At 43.5% G+C, this 22,744-nt stretch overlaps 1 protein-coding gene across 7 annotated transcripts in view; it reads left to right on the top strand.

The window, feature by feature from the left end:
• The window catches only part of esrrb (estrogen-related receptor beta), a 46,986-nt gene extending 24,521 nt beyond the window's left edge, over nucleotides 1-22,465 (top strand). For 5 of the 7 annotated variants that reach the window (XM_071498530.1, XM_071498531.1, XM_071498533.1 and 2 more), the window contains 4 exons: nucleotides 5,921-6,103; nucleotides 6,579-6,740; nucleotides 15,723-15,992; nucleotides 19,193-22,465. In XM_071498530.1, coding sequence (XP_071354631.1) covers nucleotides 5,921-6,103; nucleotides 6,579-6,740; nucleotides 15,723-15,992; nucleotides 19,193-19,437 — 860 coding nt within the window. In that variant the 3' untranslated portion in view covers nucleotides 19,438-22,465. The remainder of the gene's footprint in view (nucleotides 1-5,920; nucleotides 6,104-6,578; nucleotides 6,741-15,722; nucleotides 15,993-19,192) is intronic. The other 2 variants (XM_071498528.1, XM_071498529.1) reach the window with 1 other exon arrangement.
• The last annotated feature ends 279 nt before the right edge of the window (nucleotides 22,466-22,744 follow it).

The following is a 22,744-nucleotide window of genomic DNA, read 5'->3' as shown; positions in this document are numbered from 1 at the left end:
CCATTGATCTGATAAAGAATCTACCAGCGGAAACACTACAACACCACAGACCACCCCACCACTCCAGAGTTAGAGATACACACAACTGGCCTAGAGAACAGTTCCCAGCCCTCCTGTCCTCCCCCTACCTACACAGCAGTAAATAATGTGCAGTTGAGCTGGGGACAGAAATATGCTGAATAGGTTGATCCCGCCGTCTGAGTAATAGAAATGTAACAGTATTCCGCCTGGAAAGGCTCAGGCCGGGTCCCTGAGCACACACAGTCTCAGCTCTCCCCGGCATATTGATCCACTAAATGTTTTCCGAACATCTCAGCTCTCTTCCTGTGGATGGTTTTTTAAAGTCACGCCAGCAGGGAATTCAGTGACAATTAAACATGCTTCCGATGGATTTGTCTGGCCGGGTTTCTCCCCCCTCCCTATTGCCACCGACTCAGCCCCCCGAGACCCTGACGCTTGGCTGCTCTTCCGGGGAGGCACCTATCCATTCTCTCTTATCCCATTGAATTAGTGCAATGCATTCTCATCTGGCTTTCTCTTTCTCTCTCTGTATCGCTTTCTCACTTGTTGGTTGCTCCAAAAAGACCAGACAAATGAATAATGAAAGATATGTGGCTTGAGGGTGAAGTGACGGTGTTATATTTATTCAAGCCTCCTCCGGGAGCAGCTCAGGGATTCTTTAAGGAAACATGTTATTGTTTTTTATTCACTTTTTTGTTTCCCTTTCCTGAAGTGCTGATGAGTGTGGGTTAGGTAGCGCGTCTGTTGTGCAAAGTGTGATTGTCCCTCATGGTTATACAGTGGTATAAATACTGCCAGATAGAAGAGCTAATGAAAAATGAAATTCTGTACAACCTCACACTTTTAAATTCTTTGTCAAACTCTGTAGACTATATATTCCACCATTATTCCACCCATTATTCATTGGAGAGTGGGATTTATAGATGCATATATATCCAGTCACCACCTGAAGCCAGAGTCACAGCCCATATGGATCTCTGCACAGTAACAGAATCCCCTGGACTGCATGCAGCCAGATAAGGCCTCAGTGCCAGAAAGACAGAGTAATCGCATTACTATCTGATGAAAAATTTATGCCAATATATCATCTTGGAGAATAAGAGACTACAAAAATATGTAGCCATGGCTATAAATGAATGACCAGTGTCAGGTCAGAGTAAAAAGAGTGTAAAACTCAAATATGCAGACTTCGGCTAAGCCTGAGGTTCTAATACACACTTCTGTGTATTCAGCACATTCCCAGAATAAGAATGACCTCCTCTTTTACTTAGCGGCTGTCATCACCTGCCACTGTAACTATTGTCACAGACTGATTGAAGTATTTTGCAGGTGTTGCAGTAGATCCTTCTCAAACAACTACATTCTCTCACAATCAAAATTATTGAACACATTCGCCATGATTAACAGAGAGATGTGAAGTGCAGTTAAGTACGTGAACTCTGCCATGACGTCCGGCACTTTTAAGTGTCACCAGGATGAGATGGAAAGAGAGACACATGGTCTGTGTCCACTGTAAGCTCCATGAAGCCGTCGGCTCAACGCCATGCTCAGGCCCTGAGTGTGGAGATGGCCACCACTCATGTGACTGAGGTTGCCACTTACTTTCATTACTGCAGAAAGGTCACATTGTATCTCAATGGAAAATCACCTAATTATAACTTTACAGCTCCAACAAAGTACAGTGCTGCCCCCCGATGAAACAGAAGTATAAAGCCATCACTGTCACTGAAAGAATAACAATATTAGACATCTTAAGAGAAGATTAGATGTGTATATGTTTATTTCTGTTTATAAAATCAAAATTCAGATTTCAGTAGCTACTGATCAGGCACTACAATCAATAAGTTCATATCTGGAAGTGTGGCAAGAGGTGTAAGGAGAATGGTCCCTGAAGATCAGCAGTCTAATTACAGAAGACCTGCCTAAACCCTGTGTTGAGTCGCTGTACTTTCCCTTGACTGTATAAAGGAGGAAGTGATCAATAGAAGAATCAAATGTCAGGGGCAACAGGTTTTTCCTCTGATCAATGGAAACGGATCAGAGCTTAGAGCAAGAGAGAAGACAAGATACTATTGAGAGATTACATTGACATCATTCAGTGGCAGTTGCTCTCTGCACTAACTTCCTTTCTCCCTCGCTCACTCACACAAAGATGCCTCCACACACATGAACACACACACAAGTGCAGAAAAAATGTTTTTTTTGCTGTGAAGTTACGTGTATATTTTTGTCCACACATCTGCACCACTGACCAAAGACAATAGCTTTTTGTTCCATTGTCCTCACAGTGTAATAGTGCTTTGTGTGACAGTAGAGAATATCCTGCTACATTGTAAGAGAGCACGGTGACGGTCATGCACATTTGCTGAACGAAGAAGCAAAGTGTGTTTGTGCTGATATCTAATACACCTCTGATTGTTCAGCAGACTGGCATGCAAAGAACAACCACATCCCACAATAGCCCCATCATAGTCACATACACAACATACAGAACATACACACAAACCACACTACACTCACATGCATAGCCCCTGAAATACTAGACATGTAAATGTCCACCTGTGTTGCAGGTCGTCTATAACAGTAAGAGCAGCTTCTAAGATGTAATGATGGCAATTGTAAAAAAAGTAACAAAGAGACTTTTGCTGATACAAACCTTACATAAAATATTTTTCACAATACTTACATTTAGAACAATTGCTATGAGCAGGGATGTCAGCCCAATGGGGATATTGTAGCTAACCTGCAAATGGAGTATGTGACGAGGGTGTCAGCAGGGGTCAGCAGATGGGGAGGGGAGGGGGGGCAAAGGACTGACAGTTTTTCCGCTACCCTCGCTCATCACCACTTGTGATTAAAAATGCTGCAACACACTTACAAGCATGCAAAGCTGGCAACAGGGGCCCTTTGAAATAGTGCTGACGGCAGTTTAACGGGGCGGCTTCCTTGAAAGGCAAGGTTCACCATGCCTTGCCATGTGGCCTTCTGATTTTCCCAGCTAAAATAGGGTCTGTCTAAGCCCCCCTTGGCATTGCCAACCATCCCAGACATCCTGACACTTTCCCCAGGGAGAGACACCCAGAACAGGTGAGGGACTCAAAATAAGGGCCCCTACCACGGTCGGCCATACAAAGTGAGTGAAGACAGGCTCTTCTGTAGGAGTGTGCTTGGAAGGGGATTATTATTGTTTTTGGAGAGAAAGAAGAGCCCTAGGTCAGCTGGCCCCAGCCCCCACCCTGAGGCCTTGGCTAATCCGTGCACAAATGCCAGCCGCCTTGGCCGAAAGCCCTCTCCCCCAGCACCCTGCTTTGAAGAGATGATACCCGAGCTCACCCACTGCTACCCTTGGTGCACTGTGTAGCGGGCCATAAAACAGTGAGATGACTTTGGATGAAATGGTGCTCAACTCTCTTCACACATTTATAACACACCTACTGTTTATTCTGGAAGAAGCACAACAGACTGGTCAGAGTCAGACCACTTAAAGCTGCGGGTGCCACCAAAGGGACATATGAACCTCACAAAGGCCCCTATAAAGTCCTGGACTTAGTGCCTGACAGCCTGAGTGAATGAATCCGTCTAGCTGCTCTTAATCAGTCTCTCTTCCTCTCTGCCTGTGTCTGGCCCTGTTGGACAGTAAAATGAGACAGGTTAGTGCCAAGCTTTAATTCCTGTCAGCATCTGTTAATTATGGCCAGGACTGTTCTAATTAAAAGAGGCACCCATCTACCTTCATCGCTGGCTTTACACTGGCTGACACAGCCACATGACTCAACCGGCAGAGAGGATCATGAGGAGCAGAAGCGCAGCCACCTGGCAGCGGCCGAGCTCATTGGGGGAGCCGGAAGAAACTGTAGAAAGTGGTGACATCAGGTTTGACTGTGAGAAACATTTTCCATGCCTACAGAACTAATGGCACCATCTCAGCTGGACTGGAAAGTTCTTAAGCACTTAAACCCAAGCAGCAAGTGCAGAGTGTTTGAAGACTATCCTCAAGACGCCTTCATAGAAAAAACAAAAAATCTATTTCTTAAAATGATACACATTAAGATGAAATTGTCATTGTGTATAAGTGTGGGTGTGTGTGTGTGAAGTACAGGTAGTTGCCATCAGATGATTCCCTGGTGCTTGCTGGGAAGGATGAGGCTCTGTTGGGAATTGGGGGTAATTAGGTTAGTGGGTTGTCAGTGTCAGGAAATTGAAAGACAATCCTAATCAGATTTGTGTTTCTAGGGAATCAAATAATTTATATAAGCAGGCAAAATCTCTATTCTACAGTTACATGGTAATACAGTTTACTGGACCCCCCTCCCCAGTGCTCTCAGTTTGGGAGAGTGTGGCCATGTAAGATAAATGGTGAAAATCAGGAAGATATTTTTGCATTAATTCGTTGTTGAATTTTTCTTTGTTAAACAAAGGCCAACGTTTCTAGCTTAGATCATGTGACTCACTGAGCGACCTCCAATCACCGCGCATGGGTCACATCCAAACTCATCCTCTCCAAGAGCACTTGCTGATGGACAAATTGTATTAGGCTCATTTGCAGTGGCCATACAATGCCCAGGTTTGACACCGTCCTCCCTGTTATAAAGTGATGAAATCATCAAGGAAGTGCTCTGGCTGCTGGTGTTGTTCACTCAGAGGACGTGGGAGGCTGACAAATTAACTCCTCCACCACCACAAGCATTTCATTGAGCCTTTTCTCCTCCACCCTTTTAGTATTAAATTTGTTTGGGTGGGGGGGTTACATTATGCATACAAGGTAAATTGAAGGGATTCTCCCTCTTGACAGGATTAAGATATCAGGGATATTTAGGCTGTATGGTAGCAGTGACACACCGGTCCAAATATAGGGATATGTAGGATACAAATGTTTGCATACAATTACATTAAATAACCAAATACCTGCCCAGTGGTATCAAATAAATAGAACAGTGTAGATGAAATATTTTAACTATGTTGAAAATTAATAGAATAGAAAAGACATCCAAATGGAAACATTCTTATCAAATAATGAGATAATAAATAACTTATGTTATGATGAGGCTGGTTTGACATTTACAGTATCAGTGTGGAACCTGGCCCCCTAGGTGTGGCTGGGGGTGATAAGGCCTCAGTGCTACTGCAGTGAAAGAGGGGTGAAATAAGGGTCTTTTATGGGAAAGCAATACCTAGTTATCTATCTGCTATATGACAGGGGGTGTTTTGTACAGTGTGTGTGGGACTATGTCTTTGCTTGTAGGCTGGTTAAGTTTCTTCTTCTGGATCCCGAAGAGCAAACACCTGAGCTCTCTCTCTCTCTCTCTCTGACACACACATACACACACTGCAAAGCAAAGAAGCATAGAGCTGGCAGCTAATTAGTATGCAGTCTGCCTCACCCCAAAAGCTAAATAATTAGAAGGCCAGTCTGTGAGATCATTGACCCTGCGTTAAATATTCATATGTTTAGACCTGCTCTGGGCTCAGCTGTGTCACAGTAGACCAGCCAGGCATGGACCACATATGGGAAGGCAGCCGTGCCTCTGACACATTCGCACACACAGACACACACCGCAGTGCATGCTCACACACACAGACACACACACACACACACACACACACACACACACTTATGCCCCTATGCAACCCTTTTACAATGCTTACATACAAGCTAGAGACCGGTGCGGTTACTCACACTGCAGCTTTTGTACATGATCTAATACAGAATATGTTTGGGTGTAATTTCTGATCATCATCCTATATTCTGTAACAGATCTTGGTGTCTTTACTACTGTCTCACTGTATATGTAAAATTATTTATCAACTTTTTTTGACCTAGTTCATTTTCATGAGTTAAAATCTAGTCCAAAAAATGACAGTCTCTTCATTTTGTGTCCTCTTGTTGTTTCTAACCCAGGGGTTCGTCTGGACCGCGTGCGAGGGGGCAGACAGAAATACAAGCGGAGGCTGGACACAGAAAACAACCCATACCTGGGGTTGACGCTCCCCCCTCCCACCAAAAAGCCTCGTGAGTACTGCTCCGTCATTAGCCCATTGTCTCCCTCGTCCGTCGCCCCTCCTCTGCCAGGCCAGCACACAGGTAAAACTGAGGCAAAATTCTAGGCCAGACTCATGTTTCCCAGTCTCTCCCATGTTTGAACAGTTGAGAGGTCATTGGTCAGAAATATAGGCCAGGTATTGTTCCGGTTAGGCTGAATTATGATAAGTCTCTGAGCTGATGACCGATATTAAACAACGACAGAGTGCTCGAGGGTACGAGTGTCTCACATTTTCATGCATACATTTTTTTTCCACTGGCATGCATTCTGTAGGGATAAGAGCTTTCAGTGCCTACATTTCACTCCTACAAATTCAGGTCCCATCCATTAGTTTGCATAATGAGAAAGAGAAAGAAACAGTGAAAGTGAGGCCACCACTGGTGTATAGGATGTTTCACTGTTGTACAATTTTTTATCAGTACAGTGCATCTTTGTGCTTCACTGAGCTCTGCAATGATATAACCTTCGACCTCTGCTTTGCTTTGACATCCCCCCTCCTTCCTCCTCTATCCTCAGTCACAAAGATAGTGTCTCACCTGTTGGTGGCAGAGCCAGAGAAGATCTATGCCATGCCCGACCCCACCATGCCAGAGAGCGACATCAAGGCTCTGACCACGCTGTGCGACCTGGCTGACCGCGAGCTGGTGGTCATCATTGGCTGGGCTAAACACATCCCAGGTACAAAACAATTATATTTACCCCCTTTTCTTCTTTTCTAACCTTTCTGCTCTGTCCTATTTTAAGGCGCTTTTATCCCATATTTTTTTTCCATCTTTGCCTACCTCCAAAAAAACATGCGCACAGACATGTAGATAATTAATGACAGCAGCTCATACAGCCTCAGGGTATGTGGAGGATGGAGGGGGTGCAAAATGGACATAGCTGTCCGAGAAACAAATCAATAGAGTGCATCTAAAATCCCCACATTGAATGGAGAGGGGGGAAACATGTATGTGCCAATGTATGTTGTAATCACCAGGGAGATTTAGAGCATAGTTGGGCACCTGCCCAATCAAACAAGACATCATATCACACACACACATGCACACATGAATGCACACAAGTGCAAGCACACACACACACACACACACACACACACACACACTGAATTATTGATGGGCATAATCATGTTTCTTCCTTGCCCCATAGACATTCTGATAGACGAGGTGTTAGGTTATAAGAGGCTGTTGAATTAAGGATACAGAGCTTCACATCAACGGAGATTTTGCGTCCTTCAAGAGTTTTCCTCTGATTTTGAGAGAGAACACATTGTTAAGCTGCTCTTTTTTTTGCAACCAAGGCAGATTCTCCTTGATCTCGAGCTTGACCCCCATCACTCCATAACATTACAGTGCTGTAGGCATGGAGGGGTAACAAACTAAATGAATGTGTCTCTCAGCGGCACCTCCATAACCTCTTCTTCTCATCAGCATAACTTGGACAGGCACACAGCTGTCAGCTGATGTGCGACATCACTACAGCACTGATGCATACACACACTGTCTGCCTCTTGCACACACATAAACATTCAAGTGTGTGCATATTTTACTTTAGCATCATATCAGTTAATTTAGAAGATAAATTTCAATCCCAATTCTTAGATTTAGAAGGCTCATTTATTTTCAGTAAAGTGAAGGGGACTCCAGCTGACCTCAGACAGGTGCATTTTGTTCTGAAAAGGTATTAGAGTACTTCTCAGAAGGAGGGGTATTAATCAGGTACAGATCTGATAGTAAGGAGATTAGAGATGGATATGCTCCCAGCCCCTGGCCTCAGCCTCGGCCCCTTACGCGTCTAAACTGTTTGGATCACTCCACATGGGCTCTGCATGGTCAGCAGACTGAGAGTTTAACCAAGGAGCTTACTCAGGACTAGATCACAACTGACCTGATAGCACACTCTCATCATTGTGACCCAAAAATTACACCAGCTTTGCACACAAGCACAAAAACTGCATCATTCTCGTGCTGGCTGCCGAGTATAGTCTATGCAGGCATGAAGGCATCACTTAGTAAGACACAAACATGCAGATGCAGTATAAAGTGTGTCTGTTATCATCTTTAATTTACTGTGAAAAAAATCTGACGTCATTGAAGAAACCTGAATTAGTTGTGGTTAACATTCAGTATTCAGTACTCTGTATAATTTGTCAAGATGTATGATTTTTCTCCATAAATCATACTCTTAACACACCATTCAGTATCCTCTAGGTTTTAAAGATTTTAACTGACTGTGCAACCTGAAGTGCACGATCATTTTAATGTGTGTACACTCTAGCTCAGATTTTATGTGTCATAGTGCTGAAGCACTGTTAATCAGATTATGCTAACACGTATTGTACAGTGGATAGATTCATAATGTTAATGGGATTTGCCCCACAGATTGCGGCTGAGGACTTGTCATTCCACATGCGTCGATAATGATCATATAACCCAAAACCCGGGGCGGTAAGCCTGTTCCGACTGTGAGCGAGTACCTGGAACTGAGCAGTCACGTTAAACAGCGAGCAGCATCTGGACTTTATGTAGATTCATCTGACCTGCCTCTGTATAAACACACACACACCCACACTTGTGCTTTTGTTTTATATTTGGTCACTTTCTAACTTTTACACTACAATCACACACACTCTTTTGAGATTAAAAATACACTGACAGAATAAAGACTTCCACCTCAGCCGAGTGCTTGGTTTGCGTCGGTCCCTTTGGTGGTGTCTGTATTAGGACAGTGGGTGTCCTCTGGCCATGAAATGGCTGCATAATTGAGTTGTACATGGCTGAACCTGATCAGAGACGGTTCACTGGTTGAGCGAGACTCCATGCACTAACACTCCATGCACCAACGGTACCCCAGGGCAGCCTACCATGCTCCGCTCCTACCATATTTCTCCCTCCATCCTCTCTGGGACAAGAAAAGCATGGGGGGGAAAAACTGCTGATTGCATTCTGATAGATTTTTGCAGCCTTAGGCAATGGAATTAAAAAGATTAACAGTTCATTATGAAGTAGACCACATTGATTAGGCCATTGACAGATGGGCCAATGACTAAAGTCTAAATGTAACAATTTAAATGTCATGAAAATGGGCACTTACCTTCTCCAAATAGATTTTTAAATTTCCCCTATTCTCAGCTAACATTTGAAAATGCGTTTCAAAAGTGGCATAATGTGAAGTAGAGTGGCCCGATTGAGTTTTAATTGGAGGCCGATAGGAGGATATCAGAGCTCTATCATTAGTGTAGATGGTATCTTTGCCTTACAGGGTCCAATGTCAACTTTGTCATCTCAGCTCTATTTAGCATACCATGAAAGGTCAGTTTGCAGACATGAAGTCCTTTTCTGTTTTTACAGTTTTTTTTCCCATCATTGTTAATCAATCAGATCAGGTGCACTTGTTACCTTAGTTTAATGAGGTAGACATTTGAAGGCTGGTGTCACATATCAAGAGCCTTTTCACAGGTTTGCCTTTGCCAGACCGCAGCCTTGCCCTCATTCTGAATCTGCCTTTGATTAATTGATAATCACTGCGGAGCTTTTGGACACTAGTGTCACTGCTCCAAATAGCACCATGAAGCAGAGTCTAACACGGCTGTTGCCTGGGGGGGTGGGGGGGGTGGGGGGGGGGGTGGGGGGGGGGTCATTAGGAGCAGTGTTAGGGGGATGCTGACAGATGGCTTGTTGCTCCTAAGGTGCTAACAACCTTTGACACACATAGCCGTCCACTGTCCACCCCTCTGGCCCCCTTCCATCCCATAAAGCTTCATTTCACTCTGTCCAAGAGGTTTAGGGAGGAGCAAAGTACACTGACAGCTCCAGTACACTGGAGCCTGTTTACCACCTTGACACCGTTGCCTTCTTCAGGAGTGACAGAATACTAGTTTGACCCCTGTAGCCCTGTGCCACCCCACATCCCTGCCACCCGCAGTGGGAATGTCATGTGTTCATATCCAAAAATTGCCATGCATGCTGCTTATTCAAGAGGTGCTCGTTGTTTGGTGTTTGCCAGCTCCCATCCCAGCTTCCCAGGCCCCAGTGTTTTCAGCTGGGAATTCTCTGAAGGGTGAGGGGCCAGGCAAACATTGACGCTCTGCTGCTGCTGCTGCTGCTGCTGCTGCTGCTGCTTTGCTCCCACACAATAAAACATATTTTTGCTCTGGCATGTCACCGCTAGAATGTAAAATATTTAAACAACACTGGAATTTCTACTCTGTGTCTGAAGTTCATTTTTGTGTATGATGTTAAGAAATTAATTTCCTCCACAGTTGTGATTCTAACATCCTTCTCATGTGTTACTGCATTTTGTTTTGTATTAGATTCAGATCAGATTAATCTAATGAAACAGGCTTGTCGTTGCATTGTTCTATTCATTACTGGTGTTTTGGGAATATTCATCATCTGCGCGTTATTGGATTCCAGCTCATCAGCTCTGCATTTGACAGACAGCCGCCTGCCGTGTTAGTTGTTAGCATGGAGGCAGCGATGTTAAAACGAGATCACACCTCTTGTATGTTGTCGTGTTTGTGTCAGCTCAACCCTCCACCATAATCACCCACCCACCCACCTATCAGCCCACCCTCCTCCAGCCCCCTCCGGGCTCCTGTTTTCTCTTTGCCATTAAATTGTGAAATCTACTTACTGTGTTGCCAGCCTGATCCCACTCAAGCTGCGTAATCTCCTTGTAATAGAGTGTGAATACTGCCTGGCAATAAATCAGCACCTCATCAGTGCACTTTATTAAATATAGACACCAACAGACAGCTCTTAGTATATTCAATTTACCCTCTGACGTAGGCTTCAACACAGGAGATAAAGATAGATTGAACAATCAGGTGGATGCTGAGGGTCTGAACCCAGGCAGGAGAGCGGGAGGAAGGCGGAAAAGCTGCAGGGAGATTGAGATGGGGGCGTATCGGTGGGAGACAGGCAGTCAGGAGTATGCATGGCCAGGGAAAGGGACACTTGCCAGGCAAGGTGGGGGTGGGCTTTGTTTAGTTGCTGTGACACATGAGCAGATACGTCCAGCATCACAATTATGTGTGCGCACTATTCATACTGTCTCAAAGTTGAATCTGTAAAAAGGAGTTGTGTAACTGTATCATGTGTGTAGAATTTTCTATAATATCTGATGTAAATTGTTCTATAGGAAATCTTTTTTGCTGATGTGCCTTTAAGTGATCGTCAGCAGAGCGCCATCCCTCATTAAGCAATGTTGCTTGATGGCAGCAGAGATAAATTATGTGTAATTATGGCAATGATTAAAGCCTGATTCGTCCTGGTCTTTGCAACTAAACAGAGATATGTAACCGTCAGGATTGGGAAGTGGGACCCTGGGGAGGGCTAAAGACTTCTCTGCCGGGGTCAGGAGGTCATAGGGTGCAGATTAAAACAAGAGGATTACTGTATTTGACGTTCTTTAACCTCATAACGTTCACAGGCTACTGGTCAAATCACCCGTTACCCAGCTACTTACAATGGGATAATGTGCTGGTTATCATGTCGAAAGAAGGCAGATAGCTGACTCTGCCAAAAGTGAACTCTGGAGCTGGAAAAAGAAAGAAATACATTTATTAAATTTATCACTTAAGTTTGAATTGAAAAGATTTTGTCCAATATGTAAACCTTCATGTCATCATATCGGTGTCCAGGGAAAGCTCGCAGCAAACTGAGCTGTTTGTGTTGTACATGTGGCTGGACTTCAGGTCAAATTATTTATGTCAAGCGCATCAATTTATTACCAAGCTGCTATTGATTGGGTCCTCCTGATGCTGTCATGTAAATTCAAGAAGAATCATGGTCGGCAGCTGCACGTTACACACACACACACACACACACACACACACACACACACACACACACACACAGAACCATACAAACGAGCTTGTGCGCACACGTACACCATTATGAAGCTGCTCTAAATCACCATTCATTCCTGTACTAGTTATACATCTTACACTCTAGTGTGTCACTCTGCCAGATCACAGGAATCTATACAAATCAAAGGTGCATACATTTTTTTTTTCTTGCCCTCTTTTTAAAGTGCTATTTAAAATAAAACGCTTTGATATAGAATAAGCTTATGGCAGCATGATCATTCAGTTCAGTGTGAGGTTAGAAAAAAATACGTGCTGAACCTCTGGGGTCCTGTTAGGGGCAGTTTTACTCCAACTGGAGCCCGGAGAGCACTTGACTTGGCTGAGGTGAGATTGCCTCTGGGCAGAAGTCTTCAGGGCCTGCTTGTCCTTCTGATAGCTGGCCATGATAGATCAGCCCCTGTCCAGCCAGAATTACTCTCTTTCCTCTTTCTATCTCTCTCTTCCTTTCCCCCTCATTCTCCAGCCCCTTTTTACTCTCTTTCTCTTTCTCTTATCTCCCTCCTCTTTGGCCCATATCTTCTCCTCTCTTTCATCCTCCATTTCTCTCCCTCTCTCTCTCTTTCTCTCTTGCCATTTTTTCCCCCTTCTCTCTCCCTCCCTCTGTCTGCTCTGTTGTCTGATTGAGGGTGAGTTACGAGGGGACTGCAGCTGGAGGGGGCCACCGTGCCTCGTAATTACATCTCTTTTTATTACCCGTGCTAATGGCCCTCGGGGAGAGGGAAACAATAATAAATTAATAGAATATGAACTCCAGCTCAACAGAAATCTCCAGCATTTCATTTTGGACCGTCCTGTGCTCTGGCAGATGAAACGGTGTGCTGATTAATCTCTACGAGGGGTTTGAAGCAGCCGTCTGCGGGTTCGGGCTGCCCCCTCCTGCCAACAGCCGAGGGCTTTTGGGGAGATAAAGGAAGAGATGATGGTTTTGGCTTCTGTTGTTGGTCTTTAGTGGTCTTGTTTTCACCCTTTGAGCTATGAATGATGGTGCACCGATGCAGTCAGTGGTCAGTTGGGCTCTGTAGTGCTGATTCTCTGTCATCTATATTTATTTTTGTTCTTCTATCCAGATTGAACTGAATTTCAGTGATGCTCACGCAGGATAAAATATGTCACATCTGGGAATTTTGAGTGAAAATCCTTTTAAAAAATAAATGTACGATTCCTATATAAGCTGGGTGCTTAAGTCAAAGTGAACAAAGAAAAACTGTTATTATCTCTGCAACAAAGACTTTCAGACAGATATCTGCCGGTGCACTCAGCAGTGGAGTGGAAAAGGCCCTTCAAGTGCGCAGACAGGCCTCTCTGATTTGGTCAATATTGTGTCATGTTTGGTCAAACCCCACCAAGGCAGTGGGCTGGAAATGAAGATGTAAATATTGATATTTCATTAGAGGAAATCACCCACTCCGACGGCACTTAACCGGGCCACCTTCAGAGTGTGGCGGCCGGAGCGCTGTGTGACCTGCGGAGTCGGGAAGTCACTTCATTACTCGATTAAATTGAGTGGAAAAAGGCGAGGCAACGACACGAGATCCCATTTGGAGCGATAATTTAGGCCTTGAAGAGAGGGGATGGAGCAGGGGAAAAACACCACCTCTCCATCTCACAACACTGGATTAAATTCAAGGACTTTTAGCGTCAAAGGTAATTGTAGGCTGCTGGGCTGCATGTGTGCATATGGCTGAGAGGTGTCTGCTGTATCAGAACAACTCTAAAGCCTCTCCAGCAAGCCCTGAACAAGGCCTTCACACGGGCTGTCACATTGGGAGCAGCGCTTTAGTTCCGCTTCAGTCCTCCTTGGCATTAAAAGGCTAGACAGAGCCTTGACTGTGATTGTGATGCCAACCTGATGTGGCAATCAAGACTGCGTCCATGCTTGCATGACAATTTCCCTCCGGCCAGTCCACATTCTGTCCAACTTAATGGCCACGTATGCAGACAAGGAAATAACACGACAAAAGATTTTAAGATGCCGTCTGGATACGTGTAATGGCACAGGCCTTTACAAAATATGGCTTATTGCCTCCTTTGATAATAGTTAAGTCTTTTGAGTGCTTTTGGCAGTTTGCTTTGTTGGCTCTGATTTGGGCTCCTCAGACCTCTGACCAGTCCAGCCGGGGACCAGCACCTTTCTGTTAGCACTCTATTCTACTGACTATTGATTCCCCTTCAAAATGTGAAGGCCTTCACATTCTGATCACAATCTGTTAATTAATGTATCCTCCAGCTCTTCCCCTGCAGTGGTCATCACCACGATAAGGGAAATTGAACACTCAGGTACTACTCTCACTGGCTCTTCTTTTCACTCTCTGCCTGTCTCTCTCCCTCTCCGTCCTGCTTCTTTTTCACTTTCTGTCAAGCTTCCTCATCATGTCTCTTATTCTCCTCAACCTGCGCATGTGTGTATGTTTGTGTGTGTCTCCATGGTGTCCTGGCAGGAGGAGATAAACATCAGGCTGGTGGCTGCACCCCAGTGAGATCATTTATATTTAAGAGAAAACGTGGGCCGTGCGCGTGGTGAATGCCCTGGTCAATACTGTAATCTATCGCCTCTTAATCACGTAGTGGCAGGTAGTGTGGCAACACCAAACTTGTGAAAGCAGTCATATTAATCAGGGGCGGAGCTGAAGAGCCTAATATGCTGTCAGAATGGGGCGCCTGCAGGCACACTGTGCAGGGGGAGGGTACATGGGAGATAGAGAGGGAAAAGTGGAGTCTGTGAGGGAGGGGGGTCATGCAGTTTATTGACAGCTGAAGGGTAGCACGACGGGAAAAGGGATGAGATAGCTATCTGGCTGTCTGCCACTCACTCTCTCTTCCTTTCTCTTTTTGCCTTTACCCTCTTTAATTTGTTTGAATTTCTCACAGCTCATCTTTTGAGGATCTCACAGTTTGTTTTATTTAATGCTCTATTCTGAGCACACGTAGAGGCGTTGAAGGGGAAATGACAGCGGTTTGATGCGCCTGAGCCAATTTCAGCTCATCCAGCTGCTGTTGGGGCCCTAGGTTTAAGCAGGTCTTCAGGCTGAGCTTGAACCATGTGACCCCAGCACCCTCTGTGTTTGTGTGTGTGTGTACGCGCATGTGTGTGCTTTAATGTTGATATGTATAGGTGTCATGATCCACATGTGCACATATGTGTCTGTATGTTTTCCTGGTTCATCTGTGCATGTCCTTGTGTGTGTGTGTGTGTGTGTGTGTGTGTGTGTGTGTGTGTGTGTGTGTGTGTGTGTGTGTACATCCCCTCATCACCTTGTCCCACTACACAGTGCATGTCATGTCCTCAACCCCTCCAATGAGAATGTGTCTCGGTGCTAATCCCCCGCACACCAATACAAGTGTGTGACAGGATACAAGGGGTGACCACATGGCTTTGTGTATCCCAGACCTTTGCACCGATTTACTGTCCTCACTTAGAGTAAAGCCCACTCTAGTGCTCTGACACAGGCTTCAAAGAGGACCTTTCCCTGTGCATTTAAAATTAAACACCTCTCACTAACATGTGCCTCAGCATGTACTCGGAGCTACCAGGGCTCGACAAGTCATGTTTGGTTTACTGATCAACCTAAAGTGGTGTTTGCTTTACTTTTCATTTGGTTTCAGATGTTCTCTGTCACTTTATAATATTCTCTGTCAACAGAAGAATCATGGAGGAGGCACAAATATGCTTTTTGTTTTTGTTTTTTGATGTGAACAGAAATGCGTAAACACAGACTCGCTCCATTTTTTTTTTTACATCATCATGTTGTCGTACTGTCCTCATACAGTGTCCCCCTCTGTCCTTCTAGGCTTTTCTACTCTCTCACTGGGAGACCAGATGAGTCTACTGCAGAGCGCCTGGATGGAGATCCTCATCCTCAGCATTGTGTTCCGCTCACTGCCATATGAGGACGAGCTGGTGTACGCCGAGGACTACATCATGGACGAGGAGCACTCGCGGCTGACGGGCCTGCTCGACCTCTACGTGTCCATCCTGCAGCTGGTCCGCAAATACAAGAAGCTCAAAGTGGAGAAGGAGGAGTTTGTCACCCTCAAGGCCATTGCTCTGGCCAACTCAGGTGGGTTGTCTTCAGCACACTGACACGTCATAAATGACTGGTGCAAATTTTTTGTGAACAATTAAAACTAAAAAATAACCAAAAATAACTTAAGTAAATTGTGATGCCAGCAAAAAAATAAAAAATAAAAATAAATAATAATAATGATCATTATTATCATTATTATAATTATAATAATAAAGCATTTTAGTATTTTATAATAACAACATAAACATGTCTAATAATATAAACAAATAAAAAATATTACTGTTAGTGTAATTTAGCAATCTTGTGTAAATAATTGATTTTAACAATATTTGTAACTAAAATATTTTATTATATTATACAAGAGTCAAATATTAGAGGCACAGTTCTGTCATTTGCTTGGAATACATATACTATCTCCTTGTTGATTTACTTTGCTAGATGTTACACCAGTATTTGATTTACATTTATTTAAAAAATGTTTTTATTCCACTATATTTTTCATAGAAATGATAAATTTTCAGATATAATAATAAATAAGTTGTCATATTAACTTTATATGCCATATAATTATATCATATAACATAAAACTGTATTATTTTATAATTGTATTATGTATTATAGTATTTTGTAGATTTTTTTTCATCATAAATACAGTCCTAAAATAAAATGCACTTGTGACCTAAAACCAACCAACTGACAGGAACCAAGAAGAATTAAACATTCTTATATGCTGTAACAACAAATTCATATTCACAGAATATAAGAAAAATGTACTGTATTTGTTAAAAGTCAATACTGTAGACAAAATGTTATTGAGACATTCTTCAGGTTTATTACTCACTCAGAATATTTCACTTTTTCCTGACTGGACCTCTGAGTAAAGCACGTTAGACAGTGTAATATCCAGAAACAGCAAGGTATTGTCTAACACAGTTTCAGAAATGATATTTCTTAGTTTTTCAGGACTTTCTCAGTGTAACCTTTAGTTTGGAGCATGAGATGGAGAGATGGAGAGAAGATAAGGGCAGTGTACGAGAAAGAGGGATGGAGCAGTGAGCTTTTTTAATTGAACATCTTCCATGTTGTGGTATTTCTCCAGCGCTCGCTCTCCCCTCTCTTTCTCTATCTCCATAACAGTAACTGCAGGGCACAGCAGCCACGGGAGATAAATTTAGCATTTCATTAGGAGCACAGGGGCTGTCAATAAAATGTGTTAAGTCGAATGGAATGAGTATCAGGGAGTGATAGGCCTCGTTTGTTCCAATGCGAAGATGGCATGCTGCTATTGACAGGCTCCTTTTGAGGAGGCAGGACCTGTCCCGCTCTGATCAATGCACGCCTGGGTCACCGGGCCGCTTTCCCTTGTTTTGTCCGGGGCTGAAAAATGAAAATGCTGATGGTGGGGCTTTGCTTTCAGACAACAGAGCTGTGGTGGGGAGGTGGGGTGTAGGAGAGAGGAGAGATGGGGGTCGCAGAGAGAAAAGGAGGAGGAGGAGGAGGTGGAGGGTGTCTGGAACGTTAGAACAAGGTCTCTGGGAGATCACTCTCCCGGGAGCCTCTCTGTCTGACAGCTGTGAAAATTCATAGCGATTGATTTTGTAATTAGCAGTTTATCAATCGGATCGACGTGGGCTCACTGATGGATTGCGAGGAAATTGTTTCTTCAAAGTTGTTTTTTTAAGTCCACCCCTCCTCCAAGGACTACAAGCAGTGTGCTCACTGTCTCCTGCCCTCTTTTCCCTCCCATCTGTTGAGATGTCTCTATCTCTCTTTTTATTTTCTCCCCTTTTTTTCTTCTTCCCCCCTCACTACAAAACATTTCATTTTAGTACAAAATGTATGTGTTTGCAAGTGTGAAAAACCAAGCAAAATATTAGTTTCAGCTTGTTAAGTTGTGAATTCAGCCTTCATGAAAAGAACAAGAGATAATTATGTCACACCACATCCTCATCTGAGATTTTTTTTTTTTTTAGCCTTTTGTTCTTTCTATTCTCCTCCTCTCACCTCCCTCCCACATTCACTTTACAAAACGACCTACTTCATTTTACCACTGTGGATTTGAAAACCGTCAGGGTGAGAAATGTCTCAAGGTCTTGGGAATACAGTTGTTCCAGTCAATGAATTTGGGGCGAAGTCTGAAATCTGTTTTGCCTTTTATTGTCCCGTGTGGTAAAATATGCACCGCCAAGGTGAGACGAGTCAGGCAGCCAATGACATGCCGCCTCCAGAGCGCCAGACACCGGTTAACCAGTGTGAGAAAGCGCAACCCGGGACCGTCCCTGAGAGAGGCAGGGGGATAGAAACAGAGGCAGAGAAAAGTGAGAATGAGAGGGGAGCGCTGTAACATAATGTACAGTAGGATCAGTAAAAAACAGTGGCAGTGTAGCGAAACGTTATAGGAGCATGATGCCGGACTGAAACTGTAGACTGCTCTAAAACTGGCCAGGAGGTAAGAGGGAGAGAGAGTCACAGTTTTTATTGTTCACAGAACTAAATAGGAAGCCAAATCTTTTTTTAAATATAGATAAATAATACAAAATTTAAATTTGCCAGTTTTTCACTCACATATTTACTGGTTTTTGTTTGCATTGAGCAGTAAAATAAACACATTTGTCTTTGTTTTCTCCATCTCTGTGATGGTCAGAAACTCCTCTGAGGGAGTAGGAAGGAAATTAATTGAAAGGAAGTGTTGTATTCATCTCAGGCTTGTTTACACCGTCCAATTCTCTAATGGAGCCCCTGTATTTTCTCGTTTTGTTTTTTTTTTTTTTGTTGTTTTTTGTTCGAAAATAGTCTGCGCTTTGGAACAGAGAGGTGTTTAATGTGTACTTACTCAGCAGAGATCAGGTGATATTCGTGCCATTGTTACTGGAGGATAACATTGATTTTCAGTCTCGCTGGTCAAGGGCCGTATGAATATCCTACCCAGTCCACCAAAGAATAAATATATAAATAAATAAAGTAAAACAGATGTTCTTTTTTTTATGATCTATTCTTTATCTTGTCAGAGTGTGAGTTATATTTATAATGCGTTCCCTGCCTTGCTGCTACTGACAGAGCAGTAAAGATCAATCATGAGATTTAATTTTGTTTTAGAAAAATCCATTTCCCATCATTCCTGTTATATTACCAGTGTCTCAAAGTGCAAACTGCATTTCTTACAAGTTTTTTTTTTTTCTTTTCAAATTTGAAAATCCATCAATCTTCATGCTCCTTTCTGTGCCCTCGTCCAGACTCCATGCATATAGAGGACATGGAGGCGGTCCAGAAGCTTCAGGATGCCCTCCACGAGGCCCTGCAGGACTACGAGAGCAGCCAGCACCAGGAGGACCCACGGCGGGCGGGCAAGCTGCTCATGACCCTGCCCCTGCTGAGGCAGACGGCCACCAAGGCTGTGCAGCACTTTTACAGCATCAAGGTGCAAGGAAAAGTCCCCATGCACAAACTCTTCCTGGAGATGCTGGAGGCCAAGGTCTGATCGGAGGGTGGCTGATTTGCCACGGCAACAGAGGAGGGCTGCATTGGCGATACAGAAAGTGACTTGAACCAAGGCTGAGGGTACTCAGGAGAGGGAGACCCCCACTGACTGTACCAGGCAGGACAGAGACTCTCCTTTCTCACTCCCCCTCCTGGAACCCTGGGGCACTAAATAAAAAAGAACAAATGCAAAACTTGGTTATTAGTATAAATATAAAAATGATGCAGATTAATTTAAAATATATAAGAAATACTATGTACAGTAATAATTTTTTTGGTTTTTGTTAATTGTCAGTGGCCATGCTGTATATGAAGAAGGACCCCTCTGCCCCTCAGCATCTTCAGAATAAGTAGTTGCCAGTTCTTGATAGACAAGATAAAGAGCTTTCTTTTTTCAGAGAACAAAAAAGGTCCTTAAATTTGTTCTGAAGACAGCAAAGGTGTCAGCAACCATAAACAGACTCACTTGTCTCACAGTTGTGTTTTTGCCTGGACTCCACCAGGACGTGTATATATTTATTATTGGAAGGCTGAGTGTACAGTTCAAAGTCTGGTGAACTTGGTGGCCATTTTCTCTTGTTCTCCTCCTGGTAAAAAATGAACTAAAATTGTTACCTAAATGTGAACTCTTATCAGTTTAAATGTCCTTGGATATACCTCTCCAGAGCAGTAAGCCGTGTGGTCTTTGTGGATCTGTCTCAGACTGGAAGATTTGCTGGTCCCACGTTTAACTAAACTAGCATAGGCAGGTACAATATTCAGTCGTCTTATTATGTAGTAACTCAGCAATAAAGGGAGCTGTGGGGAAGCTGGGCTTAACCTCCTATCTTTCATGTGCTTTTCAATGCTGCTGTTGCTAAAAGACCATGCTTGTGTATCTCAGTCCCACCAGTGGGACATACCACTGCACCACTGTCGCACCCCAGCATTTCTCCTCTCCCGTAGCGGTTTGTGTCATTGCTGTTCATGCAACCCATTGAAACCCAAATTTGGTCGTTGTTTAAGCTTGTGGAAATTGCCTCTTGGCATGCAAACAGATGACCTGATTCAGGCTAGGTGAAAGATGATTAGCGGGTTTGGTGTGGCAGTATCAAAGGATTTATGCCGAGTGGCAGAAGTCCAGGAGATTCCGTGTTCAAACAATCAGAGGCCCATATGTCAACCACTCTATTTTGGGCCCCTTTAAGCCTGTGGCAGAGTCATCCCGCACACAGGGAGCAAGGTGCCCAGCATCTGCTCTCACCATTTTAGACACCTCCCATCTTTTAATAGCTGTGCCTGCATTTATAGAGCTTCAACCAAACGGAGGTAAATGGCAGGTGCAGAGCCAGAGCGGTGGCACTTCACACTGGGTTTATTTTTAACCCAGCAGGAGGTTGTTGTCTGCACGGCCTCCCTTCAGGAGTACAGTAGACACGTGGAACACTTCTTGACCTCATGTTGACACAGCGGCCGGTGCAGAGTAACACCCTTCACACTGGCCAGGAGGCAGGCAGGCATCTGTGAGGAGAGCTCGGGATGCCCAAGCATGCACATGTGAATAGCTATGCAAGAAACAAAGTGTCAGCATGCTCCAAAGGGTAACAGCAACCCAACAGTGTGTCAGTACAAGGTGTGATCTCTGGTGGGAGTAGGAGATCTCGTGCTCCCTTCTCCCTGTGTTAGCTACATGTCCATTACGCCAGGTGTGAGTAATACTTTAGTCCAGTCCAGCAAAGCTGTGCCGCTCGTCTCCATGTGAGAGAGAATGTGTTGGAGGCAAATGCTTATACTACTGAAGGATTTTATGTGATGTGATAAAGTGTGGCACTGTCACAACAATATGATACTGTGATCAAAGGAATCCCTGACATTGCAGTAGGGTAGAGTTGCCGCCATGCTTGCGATATCAGTGGCTAGCACTGATCCAGCAGCCGGCATGCCTTTTTTTACAGCAGCCTGACTGGCCGCGTAATGGAGGATGACTACCCACTCCAGCACCCAATCTTCCCAACTTAAATTAGCTGCTGTCCACTTAACAAGCTCCACTGTAGACGGTGACAATATAACTTGAGTTACTTTACTGTTGTGCAATACAACAGGGACCAATTCTGACTGAAACCATGCTAAAAGCATGCTTTTACTTAGATTTGGGAGAATTTGTACACTATTAAGTAACATACAGTATTCTAAAACCCTCTAATCAGAAACATATATCCCATATAGCAGAAGAGGAACTATATTTGATTTGCTTAAGTGACAAAAAGACTTTTGTGCTTGTTTCAATAAAAGTGCTGTATAAATTAAAACTTTTGCAGAAACTCTTTACAACTAGAATTTTGTAGTGTCCCAAATGATCAGCCATAAGAATCATAATAACGGGAGTCCTCTCATCTCCCTTTTTCTTTTTTCCTAGCAATGTGGCACTGTGTTAAGTAAAAGATAACATGTCTTACATTACAAGCTGTGTCTAAGTGTGTAAATATATCAGCGTCAATACAGTAGGTTGCCGAAATACCATTGAAAATAAAGTATGCAGCGCCCTGCTGACTACTACCTCATTATCATATTGTCAACATTTCTCTGATTTAACACTTTCTGCTCTTTATCATCTTCACATGTCTGTGACATACCTGAGCCATCCATATTTTTATCAAAAATTGTTTCTCTCCTTCAGTGCGCCTGCCAAAATATTTGTAATTGTATTTTCTGATCCTCTCTTCCCATTTGTTCTTCATAGATCTGTTTGTAAAGGTAAAGCATGCTTCATGTTGACCACATGACTTGGCCACCAGTGGGTGTGACCCCCATTTTGGTTACTAAGCGGGTATGTGTTTTTATGAACATCAATGTGTCAGAATTGGTCCCTCGATGATAAATTGCAGACAGGGGCAGGTGACTGATTTCCTGCTTCTGTGTTATGAGTATTTATGGTGTGAAATATATCATTTGGCAATGGTGTACATTGATATCTCTGATCGTTGAATCACCAATATCTGTGTAACTTTTACGTTTTGATTTTCAAAAAGGTAAAGGATCAATGAATTAAATACTCCCTGAACTCTGTGATTCTTTTGTGTTCTGACTAAAAATCAGTTGTAAAGTAAAATTTCTAGGATGAAAAGTTTTATAAACTGCATTCAACCAGTACAAGCCAAAACTTTTGAACAGCTGTTCCAGACTAAAGTTAGCATGCTAACATAATGACAATTCTAACATGCTGATAATTAGCAGCTATAGAATTTACCTTGTTCACCATTATAAATTAGCTAGCATGCCATCATTTTAGTTAGCATTCCAACAGCATAACAATTGTTGTGGTGTTTTTG

Source organism: Trachinotus anak, unplaced genomic scaffold (genome assembly GCF_046630095.1).
Source record: "Trachinotus anak isolate AG129_WGS33_773 ecotype Australia unplaced genomic scaffold, CSIRO_AGI_Tana_v1 ptg000015l, whole genome shotgun sequence".
NCBI lineage: Eukaryota > Metazoa > Chordata > Actinopteri > Carangiformes > Carangidae > Trachinotus > Trachinotus anak.
Note: the sequence above shows the minus strand (reverse complement) of the source record. Positions and strands in the feature narration are given on the sequence as shown.